The sequence below is a fragment of the Pezoporus flaviventris genome, unplaced genomic scaffold, assembly GCF_033815535.1.
Source record: "Pezoporus flaviventris isolate CSIRO_AGI_PZ_B2104156 unplaced genomic scaffold, CSIRO_AGI_Pfla_v1 ptg000025l, whole genome shotgun sequence".
In the NCBI taxonomy this organism is placed as follows: domain Eukaryota; kingdom Metazoa; phylum Chordata; class Aves; order Psittaciformes; family Psittacidae; genus Pezoporus; species Pezoporus flaviventris.
Window position 1 is genome coordinate 28,295,985 of NW_026892573.1, and position 18,738 is coordinate 28,314,722.

At 43.3% G+C, this 18,738-nt stretch overlaps 1 protein-coding gene across 1 annotated transcript in view; it reads right to left on the reverse strand.

Annotated features, from left to right (window-relative positions):
- Positions 1-237: 237 nt before the first annotated feature.
- The window catches only part of PRCP (prolylcarboxypeptidase), a 30,515-nt gene continuing 12,014 nt past the window's right edge, over positions 238-18,738 (reverse strand). The window contains exons 2-9 of the mRNA XM_061457994.1: positions 12,517-12,657; positions 11,307-11,408; positions 10,800-10,981; positions 9,960-10,117; positions 7,883-8,055; positions 7,116-7,280; positions 6,764-6,951; positions 238-2,232 (exon numbers count right to left, since the gene is read on the reverse strand). Coding sequence (XP_061313978.1) covers positions 2,028-2,232; positions 6,764-6,951; positions 7,116-7,280; positions 7,883-8,055; positions 9,960-10,117; positions 10,800-10,981; positions 11,307-11,408; positions 12,517-12,657 — 1,314 coding nt within the window. The 3' untranslated portion in view covers positions 238-2,027. The remainder of the gene's footprint in view (positions 2,233-6,763; positions 6,952-7,115; positions 7,281-7,882; positions 8,056-9,959; positions 10,118-10,799; positions 10,982-11,306; positions 11,409-12,516; positions 12,658-18,738) is intronic.

The following is an 18,738-nucleotide window of genomic DNA, read 5'->3' on the forward strand; positions in this document are numbered from 1 at the left end:
CCCCATACAATATGGAAATATTTATTCCAGAACTTGCAGTAACACCCCCAGCAATCAGTGGGAGCAGCAGAACCAGGCTCTTGCTTGCTCAGTTAAGCCATTTGTGACCCCCAAACTCACATGTAGTGCTGCAAGTTCCATTCCTTGCCCTGCAGTGAACCAGGACATCACCACACAGCAGTTACCACCTCGGATGATACAACAGTACTTCTAAAAACTTGACTGTAACTCACTTGATTAAGAAAATGGTATTTTTTATTGGTTTAAAGAAAAAATTCAAGCCACCATGTTGTTATAAAGTACAAATGTGAGAGACTGGGGCACATTTACAGCCGAGAACCAGGAATTGGAACCATGGGAAAAGGGATTACCAACAGCTTCCAGTCAGCAGGCAACTTCTGCATAACCCTTCCTTATCTCCCTGTAGCTCTTTCCTGCTCTTTTTCTTCATAGTAATTACCTTGCTCAAGAGGATGAGAGATGCTGATTGCAGAACACAAGACAAGGGAATGCCAGGAACTCGGGTGGAAAGAAGATGCACAAGGAGGGTTTTAAAAGGTAAAATTTCAGTGTTGGGTTCGCTTTGTTCCCAGAGAATGGGAAAAGGCTGGAAACAGAAAAGGCCACATGGCTTTTTAAGAAAACACTCAACTATCAGGCATATCAAAGCTGGGAGAAATTTACCATAGAACTGGAATTTTAAGAGCATGGGGACAAGAAGCTTTGCCTCAGCCTTTCTGAAATAGATCTGCCCTTTAAGCTGCAAAGACTCCTTTCTGTAGAAGGGCTTCAGTGTGAATGAAGCCAAAGCTGGAAGACAAGGGGACTGCCCCAGCCATTTATTAATGTCAAATATGCTGTCCCATGAATCAGGGCAGTTTGGAAGCCGTACAGAAGGACCAGTGCACCTGGCTGGGTGAGCTCAGCATCAGGCTCCGCGCTGCTCCAAGGGGAAAGCTGCACTCTGAGCTTTCAATAGTTTGTCCTGCAAACAATTTTTGTTTAGAAAGGCTTTTATTGAGGAGCCATCAGCAAACAGATCATGCAGAATGTGAACAATGCACAAAGTGTGGGGGAGGGAAGAACCCACACAAGGCACAGCCCCTATTATTTGTCACTTCATAAGACGTAGCCAGCACAAGTGTTGCGTTTGCTCAAGAGAATAGCTTCGAAAGCTTCCTGGCTTGAAAGAACTAAGTGCTTGTGGGGGATACACACACATACACACACAAGATATACCCAGTTTTCTTTGGCAACCATCATCACAGTGGCAGATATTCTGGAATTGGGACAAACAAGCAAAGGCAGAAACAAAACGCTGCTGCAGATTGTGCATGCTCAGCCAGTTATCAGCAGAGGGAGTCTGGGCCCAGCCCTGACTATTTGGTACAGCACAGAAAAGCCACCTGAGGCATCAATAAGCTGCCAGAAAACTAAGGAAAAAGGAAATATTTACTTCTTTTCCAGTGTTGATTCCCAAGGGGAAGGACTGCTTGGTTTCTTTACAAACAGCATGGCCAGTTTCCCAATGCCTTCCCTACCAAGCATCACATTAAGATGTGATTTCTGCTCCCCATTATCACCCTGCTTCTGGTGGTTTACAGCAGCTGAAGATGTCTGAAATCCAATGCCACTGAAGGCAGCAGGAGTTTCATCATCAACAGCACTGCCATTTAAATCAGCTGTATTTACCAGCAGCCAGGACAACCACCTAGCACAGTGAGGAAGGCATCAACCCTAGAACAAGAGCTCTTTACTTCATGGTAAAGCACAGCATTTGAGAAGAGCAGAAGAGGAAAGCAAGCCAGAGCAGGCAGCTCAACCCATGCACTTTGACTGAAATTTGTTATCTGAGAATGCTCTCCATCCATCTGCTGCCTGCTTCTCATGGGCACAAGCAATGGTTAGCATTGCAACACAGGCAAGGAAGCAGGAGTGAAATGTTCAAATGACCATGTGATAGGGCCTGACCCCACTCCCAGCAAAGCTAGCAGAGGTACAGTGGCCACAGTTGCTGCAGCACCACTTCAGTGGCTGTGCCTGGCCTCTTTAATCCACTGCTTCATGTAGCAGATTTCCAAGGATCGAGCTTGCTGCACTGATTTAGGGTCCAAAGGGTTGCGGCTGCGCAGGTCCAGGTGATGGGCTCCATCAGGGATCACAATTGCTATGAGGGAATCGCTGATGTTCTGGGTCACCCCACCTGCAGACCATGGGTCCAGGCCACCGTTGCTGTTAAGGAAAGAACATCTCATTACAGTACATCTGCACAGTAGTCAACTCACAACGAGTTTTCATAGGATCACAGAACAGTTTGGGTTGGAAGGGACCTTAAAAAGCTCATCCAGCTCCAACCCCTGCCACAGGCAGGGACACCTTCCACTAGAGCAGCTTGCTCCAAGCCCTGTGTCCAACCTGGCCTTGAACACTGCCAGGGATGGGGCAGCCACAGCTTCTCTGGGCACCCTGTGCCAGCGCCTCAGCACCCTCACAGGGAAGATAACCCTCACAGTAAAGAATGTTTTGCATATGTGCTAACAGAAAGAGACCTCAGCCTTGTCTCAGTGTCTTGTGCCCACCCCTCTGCTGAGAGGATCCTTCCTGACAGAGGTGTGAGCTATTGCAGTTTAAGCAGGGCTATGAGCCTGTCATTATCTGCTTGCTCAGATATAATAGTGCCACAGTCTCTGGCTGCCACCTGCCTTTGTCATAAAAGGTTCAGGTCCCCTGTACCAACACATGTGCAAATTCCCAAACCAAATCACTTTGCTTCCCTTCTTCAGTCTGCCATAAACTAACAACCAAGCCTTCAGAGCTGGATTTTCAGGAAGTTCCAACTTCTGCTGTCTCAGCTGGGTGCCCACCTGGTTTTGCAGAGAAACCCTTGGACCTTCTGTTAGTCACAGAATCATAGAATAGTTTGGGTTGGAAAGGACCTAAAGATCATCCAGTTCCAACCCCCCTGCCATGGGCAGGGACGCCTCACACTAAACCATGCCACCCAAGGCTCTGTCCAACCTGGCCTTGAACACCACTAGTCCCCTTATTTCTAACAGCCACCATATTAAAATAAAGCTTTTATCTCTCAAGAAGCCATCTAAACTGACTCTGTGTGACAGGACAAGTTAATGCAGTTTACTCCCCCCTCCTCCCTCACGTCAAATCATTGAAGGAATTTTGTGCACTGTAAATCTGGCTCCAAAACATGCCTGGCTCACAGAGCAAGCCAATGGCTGACCTAGGATGAGAGGTTTGCATCTCATTTGTAGCTTTGGACTTACTGTATTTTATTTTCCTTTACCACAATGTTCTTCCCACAAGTGGTCCATCTTTCTGCACAAAGGAATCAACATCCATGTACTTACAGAACTATGCAGATCTAGGTCTGTTCCTTACTTAATTACACTGGACCTGTTCACTACAGGAAACATTAGAAATGGGCTATAGTATGGCAGTGTAAATTTCTAGGAGGATCCTAAAACATCCTTGGGCTTTAAGAGATAAGCAGCAAGGAAAATACCACAATGGCAGCAGCAGAAAACAATAGAAAGAAGTAATGAGTAAAAGAAGAGTTTTGTAGAAATAACTAAGAGTAAAAGGCTGATGAGGGTGAACTCATACTTTGTTTCTTCATTAAACCCCCTCCAAGTATCTCTGTAGTTCTTTGTTTTCAGTGATTCTCAATATGACTTAGAAGAGAGACATTTTGTATCTGCAGAACAAAAAGCACCCAGAGCTGCCCAAAGCAAAAAGCATTGGATTTAAAAGGTCGCCTGAATCAGCAGAGCACCTTGGCAACAGTGGGATGAGTTGCTGAGAGACCCAAGACGTACATGAACTTGGATCTTTTGGTCCCGATCATGTGGAAAGAAAGCATGGCACAAGAAAACAACCCTGGCTCTGGGTTTTCTGGGAGCTTGTGGCTGCATCCTCTGCAGCTCCAGCCAAATGACAGCACCAGAGGCACCGACACAGGTTGGGAAGTGGTACTTGCTGAGAGGAGGACTCCCCACAAAATAACCTTAAGCCGTAACAGTTACACAGAGTAAGATGATTCAGTACCAGCTGGAATAGATTATTTGTGTTAAACTAAGCGTAACACATAAGTAGTCAGTTGTCCATCTTAGAGGACAGGAGTTTCCCCAATATAAACAGAAATAATAAAGAAGTCAGCCATTCCTTTCCAGCAGTGGCAATCTGGGCTTCAGAAACTAATGCAAAATATCAGCACACTAGTCCTGTGTTCTATTCATAATATTGCCTTGACATCGTAAATAGGGTCCTGCCTATCCCACAGGCAAAATGTTCCCTTTCCTATCATCTCCTCAGAGCCTTCTCAGACCTCCAGCCCGGTGTATAAAACCTCTCTTTGTTCTGTGCAATCACAGCAGCACTGTCTGTGCATCCTTCTTTAGGATGCCCACTCTCACAACTGCCAAGTTTCCTTTTATTAACATTTTTCCTCTCACCTTTTCTCTTCAGCCAGGCACTGCTCTGCCTTCTTTTCCTCCATTCCCTTCTCTTATGCTAACAATCCCCTCTTCTGCACATCGCTCCAGTACCTCTCAGAACCTTCACTTGCTGCCTCTCCCCTGCCAGTGCAGAACTAGGTGGGTGCCCTAACTTTGAAACACACAGCCTAGCCGTGATCCATCCAGACTGAAAACCATTCGTTTTTACACTGTGCACACCAAATTCTGTGCTGTCTGATACAACCTGGGCTGACTCTGACTACCATAATATGTTGGTGACAAGACTACCAACTGCTCTCTGCCACCACCTGAATGAACGGTGTTAAAATGCCATTTCCACCGTGCAGCACTTCCACACCAAGAACACAGTGTGTTCCAATAAGAGTGGAAATTGCTGGAAGAGAAAGGGCAAAACGGGTTCTGAAAACCCCAATTTCTTCAAACCAATGTTTATAATAAAGTTGTGCTGCCCAGGACAGGAAAGTAGTATCTGCTTACAGCTAAGTAACCACTCACACACCACATACCTCCAAGAAGGGAGATTCCTGCATTGATAACATACCATCCATCAGTGTGAATCTGCAGAGTGATGCACTGCTCACACAGGGAGAAGCGACAACACCAGTTTAAGCATCCTGGATAAATCCATCCTACACTGGTTCACTCCAGAAGGAGTGTTTTTCCCCTCCCTGCACTACAATGCTGTGCAAGTTGCCTGACACTTGAAGCTTTCACCCCACAGGGAGCTGCTTTCCCTGGTAAACATAGGGATATTTTCTGGAAAGCACTCTGTAGTGTTCAAGAATAAAAGGCTCTTATATAAATGTACAGTGTTGACAATGTATTTGTTTGAAGAGAAACAACCCAGCTTTGTGTGTACAGCACTGCTCCATTCATTTGATTGCTTTCAAGCTTTTCTCATTTTAAGCTCCTTCAACTGGCATAAATTCTTAAACACTTATTTAGATTTGTTTGCTTGTCCATCGCTTACAAAGCGGATTTCTACTGTACAGAGAGCTGTGAGGCCTTGGAAATCAGAACACCCTGCAGGAAATAAGATAAACCAACAATTTTTATTTCATTATTAAAAAGTTCTCCAAAAAAGGGTGGAATTTCTCACTCTAAAGCAGATATCCTGCTGGGAGAGAAACAGCAAGAGGCAAACAAGAAGAAAGCAACAGGCCTTTGGAGCCAAACAGACCAAAGCTAACAGCTGAATCCAGAGCATAATCCCCAGTTCAAGTAAGGACTTTCTGCTTTTAAAATACCCACCTATTTATCAGGTCCAACAGCCTGATTCTAGTTTAAATAAATGCAGGTTTTGTTTTTTAAAAGGCCTTGCACAGTTTTAGCCACAGTACAAAGGAATATATATATATATACACACACATAGATATATATCTATCTCCAGGAGCTGCCCACAGTGGGGAATCAGCACAGCAAGTCAGAACCCTGAAGCACAGGCTTCAATAGGTTTATTAAATGCCTCCTTACCATCCGACAACCTGACCAACAGCCAGTACTTAGCTTAGCTCTGTATCACCTCACAGCAGAAGTACAGCTACATGAGCCTCCATTTAAAGAAAGCACAGTTTAACCTTAAAAATAAGGAAGGCTGAAGTGAAAGCTGAGTGGAAAGCAAGCAGCATGCACTCGACTGAAAACTCGACTGAAACACTTCTTTCACTTTTTGTCCCAATACAAATGTGTTTCAGACAAACTTTTGTATTAGCAATATGCCTTTCTAGAATGGGAACATTTCTTTGTATGAAACTTGCCAAATTACCACTAAAAGAAAAGGGCAATTGGCAGTAACAGGAAAGTTCCCCAAGTTACTTCCCTCTTTTCTGTATCAAAGGGAAAAAGGAATGTCACGTCAGCCTCTCTGCAAGGCTATCACCCAGAGCAACAATTTCAGTGACTGTGATGCTGTGTTATAGCCAGAGCTTGTTTAGACTTTCCTTTTATGTCAAAGAGACAGTGCTTTGGCTTCAGAAAAGCTAGAGGGATTTACCAGCATGGGAAACCTGGACTTTGGCCACAAGATAAGGATTCCATATGAGAAGAACAACAGCTGGCAGCATCCCAACCCAGACTTTTCTTTTAGAGTCACAGTGACAGAACTGTTGGCTTCTTTGGCCACCAGAGATTGACCATATTAGTCTCAAGAGCAACACAAAGCATGCCCATATTTTATTCAGCTGGATACAGATCCTTTTGCTACTTAGTGCAGGCTCTCTGCACTGACAACACTGATGGAAGACTCCACCTGAAGCTGAAACAAGGCTCACCTGAAGATGATGTTGCTGTGTGAACTGATGTTTTTCCCTCCATACATAGACAGAATCCAAGAGGGGCGAGGCCTCACTCTCCACAGCCTGTAACACTCTTCTGAAAGTACCTCAAAGTCCCATTTCTGAGGCTCAAACATGTCATTGACACCATCTGTGCACATGGGCATCACCATCTCAGTGCAAGCCTGAAAGAACGAGTAGGGCAACAAGATGTATTCCCAAGAGACTGTCAGTGCTTCAATAAAAAAAAGCTCAAACAGCATTTGACAGCTGAATGACTTGTCAATTCTCATTAACTCCAGCTCAAAAACCTCACTGGGTTGCAATTTAGAAAGGATAGAGTGCATACCTGATAGTACCAACCCATCTGGCCTAGATTCTTTGTTGCAGTCTCAGACATATCTAAGCATGAGACTCCTCCTGAGTAATTGTAGTACAAATTTACTGCCTGGAAAACATTCTGCAGCAACAACTTGTCAGGGAGACTGGGATCCTTCAAGAACTTGCAGACTTCCTGAAACAGAGAAGGAGGAGTCTAAATCCATTAAGAAAGAATGATAAATACATGATACCTGATAGGTTATCAGTTACTTGTCAAGATACAGTCAGTCCACTTCCAGACAGCATCCTTCTATGCAATGATATACCCTGAGCATTATCACAAAAAGCAGTATCCATTTGTATAGTGGATATTACTAGGAGGAACCTGAAACTTTCCATTCCCTGATTAAAAACATTTATAAGCAGTGCAAACTTAATATTTCATTCAGCAAGCTTTTCGATCCCTTTTCCATACTTTAAAACTGATCATAAAGCGTTTAGCTCTTCTGTAATAAAAGATAACACATGGAAATATATAACAAAGAAGCTCCATGCATAGATTGGGGTTGGAAGATGCACAGCTTGCATTGGCCAAGAAGCGAACTTACTATCCTTCCCTCCCCCTGTGTAATCTTTTCCATCATTTTCATTGTGGAAGCTAGGAAGTGGATCCCTCCCTTATTCCCTACAGACAAGCACAGCTTCCATATTTTTCCTTTCCAAGCAGGTTTTATGGTTTGGAGGGAATTAGTTAGACCAAATGGTTGATTCTACAAGACACTGATTCTCAATTACCCGTATAGGCCAAGCTGGCAGAGGCTGCAAGAAGTCAGCTTTGTAGGGGTAGTTCACCATAGCCAAGTTTACCCATGTTTCACTCAGCCAGTTTTTCAGTAGAACAGCATCCTGGGGACTTTTTAATGGGCTACACAACAGGAATGTGTTTGAAAGCCACTGTAAACCTGCATCTTTGGTAAGAGATAAAACAATAATTAGTCTATTGTGTCATTAACACACAGGTCAGTTGTGCTGCTGCTAAAAGCAAGTTTCACTTACAACTAATTCAACATATGTTCAAGCACAGCAGATCAGATTTTAGTCAGCATCTCTAAGTGAAGAGAAAAAATCTCTATACTTCAGTGTATGGGCACGTCACAGCTAAGATAACTACATAAAAAAACAAGGATAAACTTCACAGAATGGTTTGGGTTGAAGGGACCCTAAAGATCAGCTAGTTCCAAACTAGATGTGAATGCAATACAGAATTATAGAATCATTTGGGTTGGAAAAGAACCTTAAGACCACCAGTGTCCTGGGTTCAGCAGTAGCAGTCATTTTTCTCCTTCTTGGTAGCTGGTGCAGTGCTGTGTTTTGACTTCCGGCCTGGGAACAGAACTGATAGCGATGTTTTGGTTTGGCCAAGGACTTTGTGAGCCTCATGCTCTGCCAGGGAGGAGGGGAAGCCGGGAGGAAGCAGAGACAGGACACCTGACCCAAACTGACCAAAGAGGTATTCCATACCACAGCACGTCATGCCCAGGGATGTAACTGGGAGTTAGCCGGAAGGGCTGGGAGACTGCGGGGTTGGAGGAGGTATGGGTTGGTGCCTGGTTGGGCTGAGGGGGGGCAAGTTATCGGTCGGCTGGTGCTGAGGTGTTGTATTCTCTTCCCTTGTTATTTCCTTTATCATTATTATCATTGGTGGTAGCAGCAGTGATTTGTGTTATACCTTAGTTACTAAACTGTTCTTATCTCAACCCGTGGGAGTTGCATTCTTTTCGATTCTCCTCTCCGTCCCTCCGGGAGCAGGGGGAGGGCAAGAAAGGGGGGGGAAGTGAGTGAACGAGTTACCTGACTGGGTTTAAACCACGACAACCAGTTAACCCAGCACTACCAATTCCACCACTAATGTATGCCCCCAAGCACCGCATCTACATGTCTTAAATACCTCCAGGGAGGGTGATTCCATCACTTCCCTGAGCAGCCTGTTCCAATGCTTGACAACTCTTTTGGAAAAGAAGTATTTCCTAATATCCAATCTAAACCTCCCCTGGTGCAACTTGAGGCCATTGCCTCTCATCCTATTCCTTGGTACTTGAAAGAGGACATCAACACCCACCTAGCTACAACCTCCTCTAAAGTAGCTGTAGAATCATAGAATCATTTTAGGTTGGAAGAGACCCTTAAGACAGCAAGTCCAACTGAGTCCTGAGAACTGAATCATAGAATCATGGTTTTGGTTGGAAAGGACCTTAAGATCATCCAGTTCCAACCCCCTGCCATGGGCAGGGACACGTCACACTAAACCATGATGCCCGAGGCTCTGTCAAACTAGGCTTTGAACGCTGCTAGGGATGGAACATCCATAAGGATTTCAGTGATTTTCTACACCCAGTTGCCTCAGCTGGCATTTAAACTACTGTTTTTTTTAATAGTAGTAACAACTACCTGGCCTGCTTTGCTGAACAGGCATACAAGCCTTGAGGTTCTGATCTGGAGTCAGCTCCTGTCAGACCTTAGGGATCTCTGGACCTGGATCCTGAATCGCACCAGGCCTGAATGATGCTGTGATCCAACAAAGCAGACATTAAAGAGAAAATAAATTCATTTGGCATTTTCCAGTACTAAAGAGTATAGTTTCAGAAAAACCCAATACATACACAGGTGAAAGCCATAACACAAGCCTGCTAAGTGTTCAGTGCCAGGCTGGAAGGGGCTTGGAGCAACATGCTGTAGTGGAAGATGTCCCTGCCCATGGCAGGGGCTAGAACTGGGTAATTTTAAGATCCCTTCCAACCCACACCACTCTGTACTTTTACAACACAATTCTCAACATTAAAACCCTCTGGAAACAGTACTGATGAGGTCTTACCTGTTAAGGAAAGGTTGTTAATGGCATTCCAGGAATTCCGGATACTTTCTGCGCAGCCTGTCCCACTCTTTCTGAAATCATTGGTCACTATGCTGAAGTAAGTGCCACATGGAACCAAATCACCAAACTGCCAGATGGGGGCAGAGGCTGCCAGAGCTCTGCAAAGGGACATAAAGAGATCCTGAACCTCTGCAAATTGAGCTTCCACCCCCTGGTCAATACCCTCCCACAGCCAGGATCAAAGTAGCATCTGCAATTCAGCTTGGAACACTGAGTCCTAGACAAACTAACTATAATGCTGCAAAACTCTTCCATAGGCCTGCATGCAAAGGCTGTTGAAGACTGGGAGTCTTCAATGCTAGTACAAAGGTACCAGTAACTATATAATGCAGGAATTCAGACTTGCTTCAGTATTTTTTGTTCTCATCTAGCAACTAGGTCTTTCTCAAAATGCAGTGTGCAAACTCAACTGAAGAGAGCCCCTGCCCACAAAAATCTACTCTCCAGCAGACAAATGCAGAGGAATTGCTATTCCTGTTTTCCAGAGGGGAATTAAGGCATTGAAGAGATTAAAGACTTGCCTCAAGTCATCAGGAAGTTTGATGTGCACAGTAGGTGTTAATAATTGTTTTAACAGATAGCTCTGAAAATATACACCATTCAGTACCCCTGACCTACAGTTGTCTTTATTAGTCAAACAGTACCTCTTCCCAAACTCAAAGTAATTTAGTTCCCCCCCCCAGGTAGTGAAAAATCAATGGTACTTCACCCAGTGCTGTAGTATTTATAGCAGGGAAGTAACAAAAGCCTGATGTGTTTGAGCAGGATGAGTACACTCACCCTACTACCACATGGGGGTACTTCATCCTAAACCAGGCTGCAAGCATTCCTCCATAAGATCCTCCTATAGCTATGACAGGGCTGTACCGGGCTCCTGCAATGGTCGTCTTTAAGTACTCAATGAGTACTGCAAAGTCTGCCAGAGCTTGTTCTGATGTCAGGTAATTCAGATGCTTGGAGTCCTGAGACAAAGAAAGCAGGTTATATACAGCACAGGAGTGATTTCCAGCAGCAGCTTTCGTATCCCCCACAGCAGGTATAGAATGCCAAGTCTGTTCCTGATAACAAATGGAATTTTTTTTGCAGGTATTAAGTGCCTTAAAGTGCCAGGAGATCTCAGAATGATTTTTCTTTTTATCCTAGCATCAATAGTCACAAAAATAGTTGTGTTCTTCTAGTACATTTGAATCTTACTGGGGTAAACAGTCATTGCACAGGTAAGAATTACAATAGGCAGCGTTATGTTTGCATAAAAAACATTTAAGGAAGACAAAAGACAACACTTACACTGAAAGACTCATTCCCAAATGGCAAAGATTCGCCATAATATCTATGTTCAGCAAATACCAACATGGCATTAAGTTCCTCAGCCACATCCCACATAAAACCCTGGTTGGAGGAAAACAAGCATTGAAATAAGCTAAAGCAATTATTTTCAAAGTCTCTACTTTCAGTCTAGTGTATTCCAACTCTTATTCTTTGATTAGAAAGGTACCACTATCAAAACACAATCAAAAAGACAGTTCAATTTGGCTTTAAAGTATCACTGAAGTAAACCACACAAAACTGATTTCCACCCAGAGACAGAGACACATACAAAGAAAATATGTGTATTTTAATGCTGCAAAATATTAAACAGCATTGTTTTGTGAGTACACACAGGCCAGAACTCCTATGGCATGAGCCTAACCCATAGGAAATAAACACTCCAGGAGAAGAGCATGCATTTGAGTTAGGGCTACATTACAGAACACACAATCTGTTTGGCAGTAAACAATAACCTAGAGCATTGCAACACACTTATTTTCAACTCCTAACTGCAACTTGTTATTACTTGTTGACAACAGCTTGTTACACCAGTTATGGAAAGAGTCAGACAGAGACTGCCTGCTGACAGAGCAACATGTAAGCAGTCCCTGGTTGCTTTCAGCTCAGCACATGCCACCTCCTGTTGCATTACTGGTACTTTGGCTTGAAGCAGTGAGAAATACCCACACACTCCATTCTGTATTTGTATCAGTCAGGGAAGTAAAAGCTTCTCAGGTCTTGTCAGAGAACAAGAATCATTTCTCTTTGATTTCCAGCCCCCTTCATTTCATTTCACATTTTTCTCATAGAGAACAAAGCCCTAACAAAATATCCCATTTTATTTGGGGACTCTGAAATACCAGGATAGGTGGAATTTTGTTCAATTTTTTTGCATTCTTAGCTTGGAGCATCTTATGTTTCTCTGTAAATTTTCTGCACTTAAGTTAACACAAGTACAGTAAGTTAATATAAGTACATCCCTTTGATTTCTATAGGCTTTGAACAGGATCCCGAACCCCCTAAAACTTTCTGTACTTTTGTTCAGCTTCTTCCACCTATAACAACCATAACCATTACAACCACCTCTTTAAATGATATTCTGACACTGTCACCGTGTTCTTCCTTATTTTTTCAGTATGCCACCACTGGAAAGAAAGACTGTTAATTCAAGAACCTATTTTCTACATACAGTATTGTTGCAGAACCAGGTGATGTCTCCTTCATTGCCTGTATAAAATAGTATTGGTCCATAGTCTCTCCTCCAGTACTGATCTGCTATTAGATACCGCTGCTGGAATGTAAGATCTTCATCAAACCCAAAGTGATCAACCTGTAATAACACAAAAAACAGGGTCAGAAAGCTGAGAATGCTCCTGGAGTCCACGGGAGGTGCTGACAGTCACTTTGCAGATAGAAAATAAAGAAAGACAAAAAGTTCTACAAAGACAAAAATCATTAAGGCATTGAATTCATTTCTATTTCTAATACATTAAAATTCTCCTGCTTTACAAAGAAAAGCAGTCAAAATTACAGGTGCCTGTGGTGAAGGAGAAATTCTATTTTCAGCCAGTAAAGACTAAATCCATGCCTTTTTCATAGCATTATACTTAACATGAGCTATCTTAAATATACTTTGACAATCAAATATATCTGCTGAAGGGTCACAAAGTACCTGATGTAACACAACTCTATCAACAAGTAAAGAGTCATTGTCTTGCAATGTTTTGAGTCTTAGGAAAATCCCTTACTAGCCTTACTTATAAAAATACCCAAAGCAAATCAAACCAAACAAAAACCCCAACACCTCCTTCTCTCCTTCTTCTGGCATAAGGTTCAAATTTAAACAGATTCCTGTTAGGAAGTGGATTTCCTGGTAGGAAGTTAGGATTTTGGTTTTATTATTATTATTATAAAACACACTAAGTCTCTGTAGTTGTGTGCTAGTTCAGATACTTTTGTGGAAGGCTTCTACTTCTCTCTTTGCATTTTCACTAATCCACATACCCTCCCCAATTCTTTCCACTGCCTTACAAACACTGCAAGCCCACACATAGCACCTAACCAAACCCCACAGCGTCAGCTTTATTCCCTCATCAGAAATTCAGTTTCAGATAAGGTCAGTTTGCACTGCATTGTATGCACTATCCCCTCCTCTAAGTGTGCATCCATACTGGAGAGTTTTGGTTGCTTTTATAAGGTAACTCCCTGCATGGGCATAAAAGCCTGAAATACCCACATAGGCTTTTACTATAAAAACTAAACCAAAACATAAAACTAGTCCAGAACTATCCTGTTTAGTTACCATGTATTCATAAATCAGCACTACTATTCAGCAGCTAAAGGTGAGCTGTAGCTTCCCAATCTGACTGTCAGCACAGAGTATCATCATTTCCTTCCAGTTTCCTGCTGGTGGTAACAGCCTGACATCTGCTGGCTTGAAGATCTCTGCTCACCCTTTTGCCTTTACATCAACACCTCTGCTAAATCTCTCAGATGCTCCAGGAACCAACTTTGCACATTTCCTGTTTTGAAGGCATCTACAAGTATTAAAAAGTAGTAAAATACACAAAAATTCCAGCACTACCTGTTAGTGTAGTGACAGTGTGATGGGCTGCATCCCCAGAGCCTGAACAACAGCCTAAGGGAGGGAATTCTCTCCTCTGCTGCGCTCTCATGAGACCCCACTGCAGTCCTGTGTCCAGGTCTGGGGCAACAACATAAGGAGGACATGGAGCTGTTGGAGCAAGTTCAGAGGAGGCCATGGAGATGCTGAAGGGCTGGAGCAGCTCTGCTATGAAGCCAGGCTGAGAGAGCTGGGCTGGTTCAGCCTCAAGAAGATGTGGCTCCAAGGACACCTTAGAGTGCCTAAAGGGGCTACAAGAAACCTGGAGAGGGGCTTTGGACAAGGGCCTGTAGGGACAGGACGAAAGGGAATGGCTTTAACCTGCCAGAAGGGAGACTGAGATGAGCTCTTAGGCAGAAGCTCTTCCCTGTGAGGGTGCTGAGGCGCTGGCACAGGGTGCCCAGAGAAGCTGTGGCTGCCCCATCCCTGGCAGTGTTCAAGGCCAGGTTGGAGGGAGCTTGGAGCAACCTGCTCTAGTGGAGGGTGTCCCTGCCTGTGGAACTCGATGATCTTCCAACCCAAACTGCTCTGTGATTCTATGATGACCCAACTGCTAGGCAGGTTCCTCCACCCAGCTCAGGAAAGCCTAACTCTCAACCTACAGGATCCAGTACTCCAAGCCATGTACTTATACTTGTTTTGGGTCAAAGGGAGCACAGGAACTTCAGAAACACAATCTGCTGTGATGTGTCACTTCCAAACTCCCACAGCTTACTCACTCTCAGGCTGAAGTGAGAGCAGTGTTGCAGCTCACTGCTAGCAGCGCAGCTGGCACAGCCAAAGGTCCATGCACGGCCTTGACAGATAGAAGAGACAAGGTCTTCACCTTGAATGAGCTTATGTCAGTGACTGCTTCCACAACCAGATAAAAACTATTTATGTATGTTCCACAGTTTTGCTCAGTGGGACCATATACTACTTACTAAGTACGTGATGATGTTCTCATACACATATTTAAGGGCTCTGTCACTGAAAAGTGCTGACAACACATGCTGGGCTTGTTTTACCTTGACAACTCACCTGCTTCTTTTTAATTTGCACAGTTATCAGTTTTAGTTTCACTTTCTACATCAGGCATAAGAGTGATTAGATGCAGAAAGGCAGAGCAAGATCAGCAACTGAAATTCTTCAGTCATAAGACCTTGCAACAATTAAAGACAAGGGACTGGATAAGGCACCTCCAACCAAAACCACAGTACAGTTTATTAAACTCCAACACTATCACAAGTACAACTAATACATCTTTTGTTCTAGGTCTGCTTGTAAAGAGCAGAAGTTTCTTTTCCTATTTAACTTTCCTGGTTAGACTGCTAGCCAGAGACAGGAAAAAACAGGCTCATGAGTCCACAAAAGGCAGGCAGGACACATCTAAACTATGCATTTAGCTTTATAACTTGATTCTGCAACCTTCCTGTCCGAAGCCACAGCACCAATTGCAAGACTACAAAAAGCATTTAACTCTCACGGACTATAAAGATATGTACCAAAGCATTCTCACAGTGCAGGCAGATTTAATATGCAATAGACAAAACCCAAACATATTATTCTATTATACAATGGAAGGGGGAACATAAGGAGGAAAAAAAAAACAGAGTAATTTAATAGGTAAGCATTCTTTTGACACCAGGCTGAGTTTATTCAGTGGGGTATTGTGCAGAGCAGATTCTAAAGCCCATCTTGCTGCGCCTGTTTCATGAAAGCTAGCAAGTTAGGATAGTACTATTCCAATAGGAATGTATCTTTCCAAGTGATAATTAATTTTATATATTAATTTATATAGAGATATGATTTAATGCAGTTTCCTTGTGACGGGATGTCAGTGTACTCCCACAAAACAAACCCCAAATCACAATTCTCTATCGAGTCTGCCTCTTAATAGTGAGGGAGAGAAAAGTACAGGAATTTTTCTTTGCCAGTTTTAGTGACCACACTGACCACAGTGTCAAGCTTCTCCATCTTCACCCTGAGTCACACTGTAGACTCACTCACTGCCATCTTCTTTCCCATTTCTCCCTCAAGATGTAAACTATTGATAGCTTCATGGCAGCTGAATTGCCTCTGTTCATCATATTCATAACACAAACTACAAACCTGTATAAAACCCCAAGCAGCACAGACAAGTCCAGACCTTCTCCTGAAGAAAAGGTCACAAGTACCTATTACTCAATGGAAGAGCAAGAACTCCTTTATTGCTAGATGATGAAGCTTCACAGCTTGTAGTAACTTGTCTTTACAAGGGTAAGACACACAATATGACTAGAAAAAAGCCCCTGATGTGCCAAAGCAGTCAGGGAAAGAGGGAGATGTCACAACTGCTGGTCATTGCCAAGAAACTCAAGGATTTTTTGAATCCAGAACACCAAAACACACTTTTGGAGGTGTCCAAGGAATACCTCCTCACAAGAGTAAAATCTGTTTGAAAGTGTACTAAGTCAGAGCACATACAAAGTGAAGAAGCACAAGAATCAATACAAAGGTTTGGCCACAGAAGGAAAGCTGCAGCTCAAGAACAGCAGAGGGAGCTGCTGTATAGCCTGCAAGAGCACACGCCGAGTATGGCAGTAGAGCGGGAACTAGGTGATGTTAAGGTCTTTTCCAATCCAAACCAGTCTGTGATTCTATGGGAGCTGCTGGTTCTCACTCAACAAGCGCTTCCTTTCACCATCCTTTGTGGAACACATATGCAAACAGATAATAAACCCCTCAAAGTGTCTGAAGTACATTTTACAATTTAAATCACCCAGGTATTTTCAGCTTTAAGTCAAATTTCATTCAAAAGATGAACCAGAACATTTCTCTTCCGCACTCGTGCAAAGGAGTAAGAAACCAGCACTGACTTTTGCAACCAGACTTAATTACAGCAGACCACAATAACAAAAGAAAACAGCAGTTTATTCCTCATTTATAATCCCTTACGTGTTGGTTAGTAGTAACAATGGTAAAGGCGTATGAGCATAGATGAGGTTTTTCTAATTACAATACTCATAATTACAGTTATTGCCAGGATGTCAGAAGGAAGTACAAGGTCCTGAGCAACCTAATGTGATTTTGAAATGGGCACAGCTTGGAGTGGGAGGTTGGACCAGATGACATACAAAGTTCCATTCCAAAAATAAACTATTCTAGGACTAATCCAAACCAGTTACACTTCTTAAAGTGTTAAGGTCCTGTAAACAGAAGTTTGGTTAGAAGAAGGTACAGTCATCAGCAGAAGTACAACAGCAATGTTTTACAAATGAAAGTATGATGTACATAAAACACTGACACAAAGAGTCATTCTATTACTAGTAAAGGAGTACTGAAAGTAATAAACAATGTGTAAGCTTAAAGGAAACAAGAAAGGGGCCTACAAGAAATGTGGAATGTAGGGACAGGACAAAAGGGAATGGCTTTAAACTGACAGAGGGGAGACTGAGATGAGCTCTTAGGCAGAAGTTGTTCCCTGTGAGGGTGCTGAGGCACTGGCACAGGGTGCCCAGAGAAGCTGTGGCTGCCCCATCCCTGGCAGTGTTCAAGGCCAGGTTGGACACAGGGGCTTGGAGCAACCTGCTCTAGTGGAAGGTGTCCCTGCTGGATGGGGTCCAATCCAAACCAATCCAAACCTATGAAGGTTTTGTCAGCTGCGGTAGGCAGGATGGGAATACTCTGGAGACCTAGAGCTGTGAGACAAAGGTTGCTCAGTTCCATGTATAAAGATATTCGTGAACCTTGTTTGATTCAAAAAAATGAATGACCCTGCATTTCCCCCGCACATCTTTTGAGTTCAAAGACTCACAACGCATTTGGGGAAAATACAAACATACACACAACAGATTGCTTAAGCAGCAGCCAGCTCCAGATGGAAGACTGCAGCCACTACCCAAAGCATGGCTGCTGAGAACTGCACTCAGAGTTGGGTTAAATAGGAAGAAGGCAGCATGAGACACTGCATCCAAAGGCTGAAGAGAGCTCCAAACTGAAGACACAGCTCAGCAGCTTTGATCCTTTAGCTCAGAGAAACTGTCTACAGTGAAGGGCAGCTCATCAGCTCAAGATTAGGAGCCTTCTCCAGACTGGTCCACTTAACACCCACACTGGAACCCATTGTGCTGCCTTCTGCTGGGAATACATGGCACATTGCCTTGACTTTACCTTGTATGTGCCATGTATTGTGCTTTTGTTGAGCTCACAGATGACTTATCTCAGGATTTTTTTTTTTAATGTTTTTTGTTGGTTTTGAAGCCCATTTAAAATAAAGCAAGCCACTGCCACACAGCTTCCCTGGGGAGAAGACAGAAAAGGCACAACAGATGTTATTGTACAGATGTTAGCCTGCTTAATATACTCCTGGAAGTATTCAGGAACTATGGCAATGAGCAAAGTATAAAGACAAAACAGGACATGTGGCCTAAAACCCACTTCCTTCTCAGCAGCACCTTAAGGTCATTAGTGATTACAGAGGTAGGACAGTAAACCCAAGTCTTTACAGAAATAGACTATAATTCACAAGGTAGCTTCTAATCAAAGCATTTCATGTCATTAGAGGTGGCAAACCAGCTCCTGATGGTTTTATGTTTTTGAGTTTCTGGCAAGACTGGGAGCATCTGAAAGCCTCTCTGTCACACCTTGAATTTCAGTCCTCTACACAATAGTTTTATATTCCCAAACTTGGATATTCCATGTGAAATCAAGCCAGGGGGTTTTAAGAATCATGCTCCACCCTCCACACACTCAAAGTTGTTTTGAGTGCTCATCCTGTCTGAATTATTTCCTGAGGACAGGAAGATACAGGATAGTCTGAGGATATCC